The 15,059-nt window shown below is 38.9% G+C and overlaps 1 protein-coding gene across 1 annotated transcript in view; it reads right to left on the bottom strand.

Annotated features, from left to right (window-relative positions):
* Pik3c3 (phosphatidylinositol 3-kinase catalytic subunit type 3) overlaps positions 1 to 15,059 on the bottom strand; it is a 93,906-nt gene that overhangs the window by 68,383 nt on the left and 10,464 nt on the right. The window contains exons 4-6 of the mRNA XM_042263721.2: positions 13,903 to 14,032; positions 4,052 to 4,138; positions 2,021 to 2,116 (exon numbers count right to left, since the gene is read on the bottom strand). Of these exons, the coding sequence (XP_042119655.1) occupies positions 2,021 to 2,116; positions 4,052 to 4,138; positions 13,903 to 14,032 (313 nt within the window). The remainder of the gene's footprint in view (positions 1 to 2,020; positions 2,117 to 4,051; positions 4,139 to 13,902; positions 14,033 to 15,059) is intronic.

The raw sequence follows: 15,059 nt of genomic DNA, 5'->3' as shown, positions 1-15,059 counted from the left end.
ACAGCAGCAACATAGCGTCTCAGGGGAGGGACAACACAAGCCATCCCAGGGACAAGAGCACAGCACTAATTCTTGACACGTGTCTTACCTTGTTGGTGTCACCATTCCTGAAGAATGAGCTTTTGTTTTAAATCGAATTCAGCATAATACATGTCTCTAGCAGATGTACTGCAATAGGCTAATTATAGTCAAATTTTATTCCCTTGGGACTGCGTACCTAGCCTTATGTTTTGCTATTTCCAGGGGTTAGTGCATTCTCAATTTTACATATATGCAAGGAAATCAGAAGGGACTAAAGAAGTACTATGACTTCACTTCAGTAATTGAGTCTTACAGGAAACAACAAATTCCCACAGCTGTTGTTTAACAGGCTTGTTCTCGGTCACAACACCAGAAAACACATTTATCAGCCTAACTGTGACAGGTAATCTTCACTAAGGCTATCTGTCACACAAGACAGGTGACAAGAACGTCTGTTTCCATTAGGCTGTGATGCACTGGCCCAGCAATCCTTACACTAAGTGGAAATATGACAGGATGGGCAGACAGGCATTAATTCATGAGCAAGCCCCTAGAAGCAGTAACCTTTCAAAAATATTGAAAATTCTAATTTCTATTCTGTTATTATTCCATCTACTGTCTAAGCTGCCTTTCAAACGATCCCTCACAATGTTTGAAAGTATCTTCCAATTAGCAGGTTCTTCATGCAGAAGCCCCATACAAGCAGCAGTATGGCTTTAATAAACATGTATAGCACAAAACAGAAAATAATTTGAAAATACATTGGTGAAAATTTTACTCAATAACCTTTTCCTTTCTTTTTGACTGATGTTTTCTAATAAACTAATACACACAATTAAATAACCTTCATTTCTACCTTTCCCAATCTTTTTCATATATAAAAGGCTGAAATAAGTTAAATTACATTAATCTTTCACTAAAGTGAAAAGAACAAACTATGAAGGGAAAAAGAACATTAACTGGAGAAGGATCTCAAAGTAATTACAAATTAACAATACAAACCCAAATCCTTTCTTATGAAAATCTTTCAAGTAACCATTTTCAAAGTGTATAAGCATGAAGTCACTAGAAGCAGCATCAATAAATGATACTAACATGCAAATGTGATTAAAAGAACTACTACTTCTAATGAACAAATGACCCGTGTATAAACTGTACTGAGTGCTACAAGGGTTTACATCTCATGTCACACACAAGAATTCTGTTCTCATTTATGTGATTTAAACACTATTTCCATAGTAATGAAAGAAACTCTACTTTGAGGTTTCAAACTATACATACAAGGATATAAATATACATACAAGTATATAAGTATACATTTACATATATAAGAATACATATAAAAAGAGTATATATTTATCTATGTAAGTATACATATAAGTCTATAAGTATTCATTTAAATATATAAGTATTTCTGTAACATTAAAGGAAATCCCTTCAACATGAATTTAAAACAAATACTTTGATATAGCTACATCCCGAACACTGGGCTATCCTTCCCATAATGAGTAAACATGAATAATACACAACTGTTATTTCAGTCGATTAAAAACACGGTCTCCAAAATTTGAATAAACTATATAAACACATGTCAATGAAGGCTTTCAATAAGCAAAACACATATATAGTTCCAACATTTTACATACAGGTTAAATAACTGACATCTGAACTTTCAATGTCTTGCCAACAAAACACTATGATTTCCTACTTTATGGTGCAAATGGATAGCTGTAAATAATGTTATTACTTTAGTGCCATACTCACTAACTTGCAGAACAATTAATCAGAGAGTTTTAATCACTTGCATACTTATTGAATTTTGTGACCCAGAAGTGCATGAGCAAAATGGACTGCAGCTATGTGACAGGATTGTTTGTGCAGAAGCAGATGCTGCTGAAAGCTATTGTGATTGCTCTCTGCAACCAAATCCTGAGTCTGAGCAGGAAGATCTCTACCCCAGCCCTTGGTGCTAGAAAGCAAAGAGTTCCAAGGAAAATACCTTTTCATAGTAAACAATGCCATACTCCTTATCGTCACACTTGACACAGCGAAACTCAACCATCAAGTACATGAAATTAGAGCTTCGTTTCTCACTCTAAAAAGAAGAAAAAATGTACATAAATGACCATTTTCAACCCTTCTTAAATGAGAATTTTTACCACAATTGAGCAATATATGAATCAATCAACTACTACTTAAAATCTAACTTTTGTTGTTATCTACATGTAATAGCCCATACAAAATCACTGTTTTATCTAGATGAGTATGTTACTTGGCAGACCATCTCCAATCTCAATAAAATTCAGGGATTAATCAGCATTTTAGATTTGATGATCTTAAAATTTGAAGGTGTTTTGAGAACTATTTTATTTTATTTCAAAAATAAAGATAATTTGTGCTTGTAACAACTTTTAGGAACGTCACCTTTAAACTATATAACTAACCCACTTCAGGTATTATTGGTACAGAAAAGTAACCTTGTTTTATTCTTTTTTAAGTTCATAACCAAAGATAAGAGATTTAACTAATTTTTATAAAATTTTTACAATTTCTGAATGTTTCTAAGATAATCTGTCATTTACAACTTTTATCAACACTGTATCTATACTGGGGGATATTTACTTCTCTGAACATGAACAAAAAATAGATTCTACCTATCTATCTATCTATCTATCCATCCATTCATCTATCTAGCTAATCTATCTATGTGCATATATAATATGCACTCTCAAAAACATAAATAGACCAAAATGATTTGACTAATCTTCCCAAAACACCTTTACAGATGTCTTTAGATCCAATACATAAAATGACAATATATAGACAGGTTTCTTAGAGGAGAGATGGTTCACTGGTTAAGAGAACCAACTGCTCTGCCAGAGGACCAGAGTTCAATTCCTAGCACCTGTAAATTGGCTAACAACCATCTGTAATTCCAGCTGCAAGTGAATCTGACTCCCTCTTCTGGCCTCTGCTGGCACTACACACAGGTGGTACACAGACATATAAGCAGGTACACCACCAGTGTTATTAAATTGTTCATTTCCATCAAGTACAACCTACTGTCTGGTGAAAAGCAGACAGGAAGGGCAGCACAGCAAAGGCAGTGAAGTAAGCCCAATGCTACACTTCCACACACAAAGCACTGACATGGAAGAAAACATACATGTTTTGAATGAACTATTTTTTAATGGAACTATTATTAAAAGTGCAAAAGGTAACTCTTCTAGTAGTTTGTGTTGAGAACATATGAATTCATTTTTAAAAGATCTCAATTTTACAATCAATATAAATGTTAAGCACTACCAGATTCATTTAAAACAAGAACAGTGGTTCTCCACACTCAATCTCTACCACCTTTCTCCCTCTCTTCCTCTCCTTCTCTGCTGCTGAGAATCCTTTAAGGTATCAGAAGAATTAAGTCATGTAATATGTACATCACCGTTGTCATTACCATTATCAGTGATATTCTCCTCTTAGAATTTGATTCATAAAGTTGTTTCCATTCTCTAGACACAAAATCTTGTATCAAACATGTGGTAGTCTTAAAACAAATATACGTAATACTCAAATATAACTTTTTAAAAGACTCACTGAAGTCATCTTTTATGTTTGCAATGGCCCGATACACAAGGTCAAGAAAAAGCAGACTATGTACAATGCTTACTGAGGGTCCAACATCCAGTAAGTAGTTAATGAAACAGAGGTGTGGGCTGGAGAGCGCCCTTCTAAAGATGCCATGTGGTAACTTCAGAGAGGAGAAAGTACTGCTGCAGTACTCAGCGAACAATGACAGGAACTTCAACAGCATGAGTGAGAACACAAACGAGGAGCCTCTGAGCCTTCACATATGGCAGGCAGCCCCTGCTGATGGTCCAAGTTACATTAACTTTAAGAGGCCAGGTTTTTTGCTTATTAATGTAAAACTCACAGCTCTGAAGTAGGCTAGCTGGCAATAAAGAATCTTTTCTAAAAAATTAACTTAGTAATCTACAAAATGTATTCTGACATAGTAAAGAAACTAACTTACCTCATTTATCATTTCTATCTCTCTAAATGTTAATCTGTCCAACCAATCCACTTTGACCATGTGTCCTTGCCGATGAGCCTTAGTAAGCTGCAGAAAGTACAACAGGGTTAATCTCAACACAGATCAAAAAAGGAAGATGGAGGATGGCAACTGATCACTCAACCCTGACTTGAAAATCAAGAACGTATAACACTACAAAACCCAAAGAATTTTAGGAGGCCACAGTGGAAAACTCCACATCAGCCTCATAGAATTGGTCACTGTATACAGTACATTAAAAAGAATTCTCAGGCTGGAGAGATGGCTCAGAGGTTAAGAGCACTGGCCGCTCTTGCCGAGGTCCTGAGTTCAATTCCCAGCAACCACATGGTGGCTCACAACCATCTGTAATTTGATCTGGTGCCCTCTTCTGGTGTGTAGGCAGAATACTGTATACATAATAAATAAATCTTAAAAAAAATTAATTCTCACACTACTTAAGACAATATAATGTAGATTACAATAGGTGAATTTTATGCTTATATTTGGGGCCAACACTCAAGAACTCTTATCAAGTATGTACAAATACTTCAAAGTCTAAAATGATTCAAAATTCAAAACACTTGGGCTCGAAGATCTAAGATGAAGAATCCTGAGTCTGTACTGTCAGTTTCACATAATCCCTTCTATACATCCCATTCCACATACAAGTGTTCCTATACATTAGATTACATGCATGAAGCACTCCTACACATTACAATCTATGTATAATTCCATACATTAGAACATCAGATTCCACATGTGAACCATCCCTGCACCTCAGATTCCCACATACAAACCACATATCAAAACTACATACAATATCAGAATAAGAAACCAGGTAAGAGACAAACCTTTCTCTGAAAATGAAAAAAAGCATTAAAAATAAGTCTTTAAAATCAAGCCTGCAATTTTGCCGTGGTTAGTAAGCAAGAGAACATAAGTCCTTCCTGGTTGTTATCTAGATGTTCTATAGCTCTTATATTTTGATTATCATACAGGAAATTATAATAAAAGATCCTATAAGGGAAAATAAACCACCTTTTCTCTATTCTTCTCATTTTAATGTAGCAAATATTCTGAAAAAATGAGCTATACACAGGCAATTCTTGGGCACCAATAAATCATTACTCTAAGAATTAAGTACACACACACACACGCATGTGTGCCTTTATTTTAGGAAACAACAATAAAGGTTTTAAAATTCTCACACTGCCCATGTTTGAGTGCACTGAGGTCTTCCACACTGTCACACATTGTATCATAGTGGCTTTTAAGATTCATAGAGAAGTCAAGATAAGCTACAAGGTCCTCAGATTAGAACTAGCTTTGATATTGACCCGGTAAATTTTAAATGTCATCCTTACTTATATATCAAAACTTTCTCAACAAATTCACAGAATGAAGCAAAACTGGGCATCCAAACCTTCTATTACCACTTCCCTTAGCTTATCGATTTCCTACTCACTGTCCATGACATGGCAATATTTCCATAAAGACATCAAACAGCACTGTTAATTATGACCTCACTCACAACTGGAAGCCATAAGCACTAGTACTCTTCATCTTCCTTGACGCCACCACAACTATGAGCTCACAGTATTTCAGAGTGACAACCGTATGTAAATTGTTAGCGATTCGGGGGATAGAAAGGTGGCTCCGTGGTTAAGAACATTCGAAGTTATTGCAGAAGACCAGGGTTCCGTTCGCAGCACCCACAGTGACCATCACCAGTATCTACACTTCCAAGGGACCCAGTGCCCTCTCTCTTCTGGCCTCTGTGAGCTGGAGGCCCACAAGTAGCACACTTACATATATGCAGGCAAAACAGTCACACATAAGTAATAAAGCCTTTTTTAAAAAGTCTGAGGTCCATTGTAATACAAAAGTACTAATTAGGAAATAATCAACTTTCTTTTGACTAGCAAACAGTACCTTTTCCCCCATGGTCACCTCTAAATGAAAACAGATATAGAGATCTTAGGAACTACTACTCATGTCTATAAAGAAACGGAAGCAGTCTAGACGTCCATTAAGGATGAATGGATAAAGAAAATGTGATGTGCACATACACCATACACACACAGGAATTTTATTCGGCCATAAAGAATGAAATCACACCTGAGAGACAATGATGGAACAAAGATCATTATCTAACATGAAATATGACAGATTCAGAAAATACTGCATATTTTCTCATAGGCTAAATCTAGATGTGAATTTGTGGTATGTGTGTGTGTGTGTGTGTGTGTGTGTGTGTGTGTGTGTGTGCGCGCGCGTGTGCGCGCGTAAAACATGAAAGTAATAAATGGACTGAAACTAGGAAGAGATCTTTAAAAAGGGAGAGGACAAAGGGGAGGATAATGGAATCTGTGGGACCTGACAGCAAATGGGACTATATGGGAGAAGGAAGGAGATTAGTAAATCAGAGGTGGGACGTGAAAGAGGGCAGGGTAAGAATGGAGTACGACACAAGTACAGAGATGCTGCCTTGAAACACGTGGTGTTTATGCTAACTTAAACGATTTAATAAAAGCACACCACCACCAGTGAGTGAACAGTGTAATGACTCGCATACAGCAAGGGCTAGGTACTCTGTTGGCTCTGGTAGAATGTCAGACGGATGTGCAAGCTACATCAGTGAGAATGAAAAACAGTCACAAGGACCAAAGACCAAGCAGTGTGGCTTACAGGAGAGGGTCACACTGTAAGCTGGATGCCTCGTTCCAACACTGACAAACTCTTTTTAAACTCTGTCACTTTTGAGCCCATGCCAACAAAAAGTATTCTTTTCTATCTGTGCCCTAACATGCAGGGAGATGCAAAACATGACAGTGGTACCATCCCATACAGGTAGGTACTAAAGGTTGATATATGTGTCGTTTTTTCTTTCCATTACATAGCACATAAATTCTTACTGATTCCTACTGTTACTCTGCTCACAGAAACAAAGTTAGATAACTTTTGTGTTTTCTACTGTCAAAGCCAGTTTGGAATGATGTGGGTGAAACTCGGTCGCTTCTCATCTGCCTGTCTTTGGGGTCTACTCTCTGTGGGTACACAGTTATTACACAATTTCAGCTCCTCTGGTTTCTGTTATTCACTAAACATCAGTTCTGTGTTTAGGATCCAGCAGTTGGTCCCCACAACGATCTGCTCTGAGGAAAGCACCGGCAATGGTAAGTTGTTTCCTGGTGGAAAATGAAGTGAGGTTTCCTTCATCTTCATTACGCATATCCAGATACATCGAGAACTTTGTGTAGCCATTTGTACCAGCCGAATCGATGTCACTGGTGATACATGTCACTCCCTGCACATGCTAGGCGTTCTTTTTTTCTTAGCTGCATACCAAATATGAGACCTTTCTCAGTCTTCTGAACAGCTATCACAGAAGGAATACTAAATTTGGTAAAGCCAGCAAAAAGGTCAAGTATAAATTATCTTTCAGACCTCAATTGCGGGAGCTGTTCAGTAAGTGACGGAGCACATACACTCGAAACTGCTGCAATGAGAAACGTAAGTAATGTCTGTATGCCTCGACAGAGGAAAATAATGAGGAATTCAAACGTGAGTGGAAAATCAAGAGCCATTTACATATGTTATGGTGACTGTTCAATCGCTCCTACATTACACCTTGATATTTACAGAAATTCTAGGTATTTCTCAACTTAGTTACAGAAGTTCTGCAGAACCGAATAGTTGCTACTAAATATGTCTTCCAGACATTTACCCTATTTACTTATCAATATAAAGCATGCCCAGTTAGAGGCTTACAGCATTCACTTCATTACTTCCCATGGTTTCTGAAGAAGCTACTGCCTTGAGACATGGGGCTGGAGCCGGATCATCCAGAATGGCTTCTCTGAAGGCTACACATCTTGGTGGGAATGGTGTGGGCTTGGTGGGAAACTCTTCTAAATAATTCATCCAAATTCAACACAACAAATTCAATACGCTTCAGCTCCCAAAGTTCCTTTTAGATCTTCAAACCATAACGGCTTTTATTTTAGGCAGGGCTCAAGGACCATGAAATAATAATTAATAATTAAATGTTACTTTGCATTAACATGTATCGGATTTACATAACTATAACCATTATGCATATTGAAAGCAGCTCCTGAGAGCTTGTTGGTGATGATAACAACATCCAGACAAGAGTAGTCCTCCAGTCTCAGCTAGTTACCTTCATTTCTACTGATGCTGAGGATCAAAAGGGACTTCAACAAAGGAGAGTGTAGGCAAGTTGTATGTGCTCCTGGGATAAACTTTCGTTTCATTCTGAGTCTGAAATGTCAGTGACCTACATCTTTCCAAGAAGATCTGCACCCTGCTAAGCAGCAGGGTGAGAAATCCATCTACTAAAAAACGCCTGGGAAGTCATCATCCTTGTTGGGTATCCATTTTAGGAAGAGTCAGCAAGTGTCACTCTGTCACATATGGGAGATTCTAAAGGAGTCACAAGAAGCCAGACAGAGTTGGAAGATCAGTGTCCCCCAAATAATGGAAAAATTATTATGCCCTAACTTCACCCAGAACTAAATGGAAAGGAGTTGTCAAGGCTATTTAAATAAAAGAACTGACTAGAATCAATACAACAGCAACATGGCCAGGAAACTCCTTGGATTTCTAATCATATATTATCAGATATCATGGAAGATGTCATGCTTAAGTATAAGATCACAGATCAGTGGGTGCTGATAAAAGTGCAAAGGACAAGGACTAGAGCAGCCCAGCTTGCCACCACCTCCAGACCAGGAGCAGCGGGGAAGGGCCTGTCAACAGCGGACCTTGGAAACAGAGCAGCTGCCTGTCTGTCAGGCCGACTGGAAGCAGCTCAAGTGCTGAAGCCATGAATCTGGCAGAGCCTCGTACTTACTTATATCACAGAGTGAGAAGAACTAAGTAGAAGGATGACAAACAGGACGGACAATAAATATTTGCAAACTTTTATATTTTTGGTTGTGAGCCTAGCCTTTAACGGCTGAGCTATCCCTCCAGCCCTGTATTTGCAAACTTTTGATCTCTGCCCAGGACTTTTCTGACTTAGAAGTCAAAGAAGGAGTGATATAATAATTCAAATAAATAAATAAATAAATAAAGTAATAGAAACATTTAACAGGAAGTTGGAGGGGGAAAAAAAGCTTTATTCTGTCCAAAGAGCAGAGCAGCAGAATGGCACGATCCAACAAAATTGGCCTCAGCCAGGTCACACAGCTGCCCTCAAACACAAGATTCGTGCACAGTGGCTCACACCAACCACCAGAAAGGAACATGTCCCGACCAGGACTGCCCTCATTTGCACAGTGACAATTACATGCCTGAAAACTGCAAAGAGGTTTGCCATGATGTAAGATCTACTCCAAAATGGAAACCCCACCACCCATCGCCACAGTCAGATGGTACTTCTGACACCACCGTGCGGTGCAGTATATAAACCGGTTTTCTTCCATTCCGGTTTACAGTGCTAGTTATTTTACCAGCTCGCCAAATCCCCATCAAAAAACTGTTCACATGGCTCCACAGGTAATTAAAAGCAGGCATTTGTTTTGTTTTGCCTCTTTTCTCTGTCACGTAAATAAATAAATCGAAATTGTTTTTCAACAGACGAAAGCTTCAAATTCCCAGAACCTCTGTGAATACAGCCACGCTGGCCAGTCCCTGCTGCTTTGTACCACAGGCAGGACTTGTTCTGCATAATCCTTATCAGGTGTACTCCTGCAAATTTCTGCTGTTTTACTCTACACTCCCTCAAGTTAAAAGGTCATTATTTGCCAGGCAGCAGTGGCACATGCCTTTAATCCCAGAGCTCAGGAAGCAGAGTCAGGTAGATCTCTGTGAGTTCGAGGCCAGCCTGGTCTACAGAGCGATTTCCAGGACAGGCACCAAAACTACACAGAGAAACCCTGTCTCAAAAAAACCAAGAAAGAAAAAGAGGGGGGAAAAAAAGACCATTACTTGACTCTTTTCACCTCTAGTACCTTGCTTTCTTTTCTTCTTTTCCTTTTTTGTTCTATTTTGTTTTGTCTGTTTGTTTGACTGACTAACCCAGAACTTACTATAGAGACCAGGCTGGCCTTGAACTCACAGATCCATCTGGCTGCCTCTGTCTCCCCAGTGCTGGTATTAAAGTCATGTACCACTGTTCCTGGCCTAACACCGTTCTTAAGCCTGGAACAAACTGATGTAACTAAATACTGACAAAAAGTTTTATTCCTGGTCCTAATATATGTGTCAGGGGCACACAAGACAGTCAGTCAGACAGACAGACTGTAGCTGACTCACAGATTTCTATTATTTAAAGATGTATCTCTGAAATAAACAAAAATAATAAGTCCTATCTATATCAAAATCCAACATAAGCCATGAAATAATCTGTAACTAAGACATAATATAGCCATACGTAAAATTCATCTGAACAACTAAGACTTAAAGGAACGTGAGAACACATATGTGCATGTCCGAGTCTGCCTTTGCCTATATATTTAATTCTTAGCAAGCAAAAGAGTTTCATCTGTTTTTCTATCTTCTGGATTAATGAAATCTTGTCCACAATTCTTCAATTTTACTTTTAAACATTACTCATAAGTCTCATTACTCAGGAAGACTAGTATTTGCCATATAAAAGTTTCATTTCATCTTCTTGGAGATTAATCTAGTTTTAAAAGCATGTTACTTTCTTTTCCTCAGGCAGAAACTATAGCTGTAAAAATAGAGAATAGATTTTTCAGAACATCAATCAATAATGTTTTAGAGATCAATATCACACTGGCATTAAAACAGAGTCTACTCAGTGCCACTTGTTTTAAGCCTAGTTAAAGGCTTTGATAGCACTGGAGAACTGTGAGTAAGCCAAGTGAATAATTGAGAAGATGCCACTCAGCAAAATCAGGAAACAATTGACAAGGGATTCCCAAACCCTGGCTGTAACACAAAACAATGGCGAGATGTAATCGAACCAAACAAGCTGTTTATAAAAGGTGTGTTATCCAGAGCAAACATTATTCTGTCTGATATTTTAGGTAATGTCACTGGTACCATTGAACAAGCCTGATAACCTTGAGTAATTTCATCAGATGTCCCAGTTACTTTTCTATGCCATCCTAAAACAAAATGAACACGGCAATTTATACAAGAAAGCACTTAATTAGGGGCTTACGGTTTCAGAGGGTTAGAGTCCACGATGGTGGAGCAAAACCGTGGCCGCAGAACAGCTGAGAGCTTACAATTTGGTCTGCAAGCAGGAGTCAGAGAGAGCTAGCTGGGAATGGTGTGGGCTTTTGAAACCTCTAAACCTGCCTGCCCCCAGGGACACATCTCCTCCAACACGGCCACACTTCCTACTCCTTCCCAAACAGTCCCGTCACCCGGGGACCACGTGTTCAAATATATGAGACTACGGGGCTCTTCTCATTCAAATCACAACAGTAATTTTACTTTAAAGTCACTTTAAAAACATCTAGAGGGATAAATGAGACAACACGAGACTTTCACCCAACCCAGTGTTATGGCCAGGAGCATATTTTTCCCATTTGTACAGTAATGAGTTTCTCTGTGAACTCTAATCAGTCAATAATTCTCTTTGTAAGACAAGCATTTAAAAAACAGAAGTTGTGCTTGTTCATCATGACTAAAGTCCATGACTAAAGCTCAAATATGTGAACAGGGGTGTTCCTACTTCAAGGCAAAGACAGTTTCTGTAGTGTGTTCATTACTGTGTGCTGTCAAGTCTCAATTGTTTCTCGGTGAGGACTAACTCCCTAAAAGGACTTTCAATTGGTTCTTCTCTATGTCTATGCTTTCCTTTAAAATGTGTATGTTTTTTGTAGAAACATCTGTACTTCACTGGGTCTTTACTTTCTTAGACAGTTCATACTTTCAACTATCATTTTTCTATTGTATTTTCTCTTAATGACTTAGATTATAATTGAACACCTTGATTAAAGGCAGAATGCCTTCCATTCGGTTTTTATAAACTGCCATGTTAATGATGTGAACAGCATGTGCAGTGCGGTACTACAGTTAAGTATAGACAGCATTTAAGAAAATGAGTACTCTCCCCACAATCTGCAACCCAATCCAGGCAGCAGGATAAGTGTAGTATCTGTTTGTCCTGTTTCTGTGTATCACGTCCACCTTTTGTCCTCTGGCTCCTGCTGCAATAAGCCTGAGGTCAGACCCCACCCCACAGTGACCAGATGGAGCTCTGTGAAGTTCCCTGGCTCCCCTCTTCACTGCTGGAGTGCGCACTTCCCCACACTCCCGACTATCTCCACACAGACCACGAAACATTTGTCATCTCCTTGTTACTTTCTCTTTGCCTCCTCTTAATCAAACTGACAGAAAGGAAAGCACACTGCGAAGGCATCACGCAGAGCTGCTAAAATGAGAAGGAGACAGTGAGAAAGCATGCTTCTGCACTAACCTTTCAAGTCCAAAGACACAGACTCGGTATAAATCAAACGCCAGAGACCAGTGGTCACATCCAAAGCCCCAGGAGGATATGCATCCCATCATAAAATTCTTACAGTATGACAAGCTGAAAAATAGAGTTGAAGGGAACAGTGTACACACTGGTCCATCACTACCAAGAGGCTGGTCCAGACTCTGCAAGTTAACAGACAGCCCTCAAGTCTGGTCTCTTACTATGCTCACAAATCCATTGAAACAGAAAATAGCACTAATTATAAAAGTTTAGAGATGGAAAGATGTAGGGAGTTGCATATTTTAATACATACATTTTTTTCTGTTCCCTATTAAAACTCTAGGATATCCAAATTATAAAAAAAATAAGACCTAAGCTGAGCACTATACAGTATAACTTCTTTCTCATAGCCATTTTTCCTCACAGAAAAACTAGGCAGGTTTATAAAACAGTCTAAATCATTAGAGAGATTTATTCCATTAAAATTACTATGACTTTTTAAAAAGTCAATTTATAAAGTGGGCTTTCAAATGCTAATTACTCATATTGTAGTTAGAATTTAACTTCCATAGTTACGCAACAAATCGGAGTAAAAGCATTATTCCAGCTTAGAGTTGACAATCTTTGTTTAATAATTACCTAACACCATCTTTTCATGGGCTATTTAATGGTTGGTCTTCATTTCACAGTCCCATTATCCTTTGGTTGCAAGCCTTGAAACACTTAAAAACCAAATCTTTCAAATTTTAGTAACCCACGGAGTATATATGAGATGATTCTAATAAAATGTCTATGTATAAGCCATGGAAAGTAGCCAAATCAAAGTTCACTGCTGATAAATTCTTAACAAAAGGGTAGACATAAGAGAAGCTTGTGAACTGTCCTACACACCCAGGAAGAAGACAGGCAAGACCTGGGAATGAGCAGCTGAAATACATCTTCAGTTTTATTCATTTAGAAAGAGAGAAAGGAAGCTGAAAGACTATACTAGAAAGCATACCTATTAGGGAGCTATGCTACCCTTCTCACTTAAAAGAACAATATAGAAAACAGACATGATAAAGAAAATACTAGAGACCTACACTTCCAAATCTGATGCAAGTCTAGACAAAAGGTGCAGAAGTCCACATACAGAAAGTGGACCAGCAGCCATCAGGAAGTGAGGGGGGATGGAATGAGGAGTGACTATCAAGTACATGGAGCTTTTAGAGGTGAAAATGTCCTGAAGTCAGACAGCTAGGATGAATACAAGGATATGGACCATACACCTTTCAAGAGTGAAGGTACATGAATCCTATCTCAAAACTGTCACTACAGTTTAATTTAAACCGAGAAGACAACTGACAGGATTCCCAATGTCAAGGTCCACTGATTCGCACCAGTCAGAGTTCTGTCTCAGAAGCCTGTGTACCTTGGCAAGGCGGCTCATCTGATCTTCTGAGAGTGTGCTGCTTGTTCTGCCAGGAGTTCTTGTGGGTTCGGAGCCATCTGCCTCCACGTTAGGCCAGACTTTCAAGTCATGCATTCCTTGGCGAAACATGCTATAAGGACAAAAGTTCAGAGTAAGAAGTAACTTAGGCAGCTCATCATAAAGAAATGTGTCAAGCTTGCCAGGCTCCGAGTCCCCCATGGTTTGTGCAGCACTGAGCTGAGCTGCTAAAATCCACAAATCTCTCCTCAGGCCACTCTTTCTCCCTCAGATAATCAGAAAATGAGAGTAGTCTATCTAAAATTATCTAAATGATCTAAACCCAATGCATATGTTATCAGTGTTGAGGGAACTCATTCCTGGGCAGGCTTAAGCAAATGTGTACCTCTTTCTTATCTGGTTCAGTGGCAAACCAAGGTAAAATCCAGAGCATAAGTGAGCAATTAATTACTTATAGGAACATAAGTGACCACAAGGCAGACATGGGCCAGTCTCATTCCAGAACATACTTGCCCATGGTCATGCCAATGCAGCCTCACTTCAGTTAGCCTTCCACAGTCTACATAAACTAACACCTCCTGATACAATGCAGGTGCACTTAGTTGGGGCAAAATGCATACAAATGGCTGGAAAATGCATGAGGTAACTGTGAATCCCAGGTATAGGTCCAGTGATTCTCCCTACACCCTCCTCCGAAGAGTGGAAAGTCAACAAGGCCAATCAAAGGGGATCTCTCCCTGCAAGTGTTAGCCATGCTTGGAGGACAGCACTCACTTCAGCAGACATCTTAGAAGAGCAGATATGAAATTTCTAGCTAAGAGAACATTATCACATTTACAGGATGGAAATGAAAACTGCTAAGGTACATAATTTTTCTATAAGCGTGCCTGGGTTTGGTTAACAACTGTACCATCTATGGAATGTATGGCTGTGACCATGAATAAATAATGTTGACTCTTTAGTATACACCAGTTTTTTCATTAATAAAAATAGTATAGCCGGGCAGTGGCAGTGCACACCTTTAATCCCAGTACTCAGGAGGCAGAGCCAGGCGGATCTTTGTGAGTTCGAGGCCAGCCTGGTCTACAGAGTGAGTTCCAGGAAAGGCGCAAAGCTACACAGAGAAACCCTGTCTCGAA

The sequence above is a fragment of the Peromyscus maniculatus genome, chromosome 19, assembly GCF_049852395.1.
Source record: "Peromyscus maniculatus bairdii isolate BWxNUB_F1_BW_parent chromosome 19, HU_Pman_BW_mat_3.1, whole genome shotgun sequence".
NCBI lineage: Eukaryota > Metazoa > Chordata > Mammalia > Rodentia > Cricetidae > Peromyscus > Peromyscus maniculatus.
The sequence above is the reverse complement of the archived record's forward strand: the minus strand, read 5'-3'. Positions and strand labels throughout refer to the sequence as shown.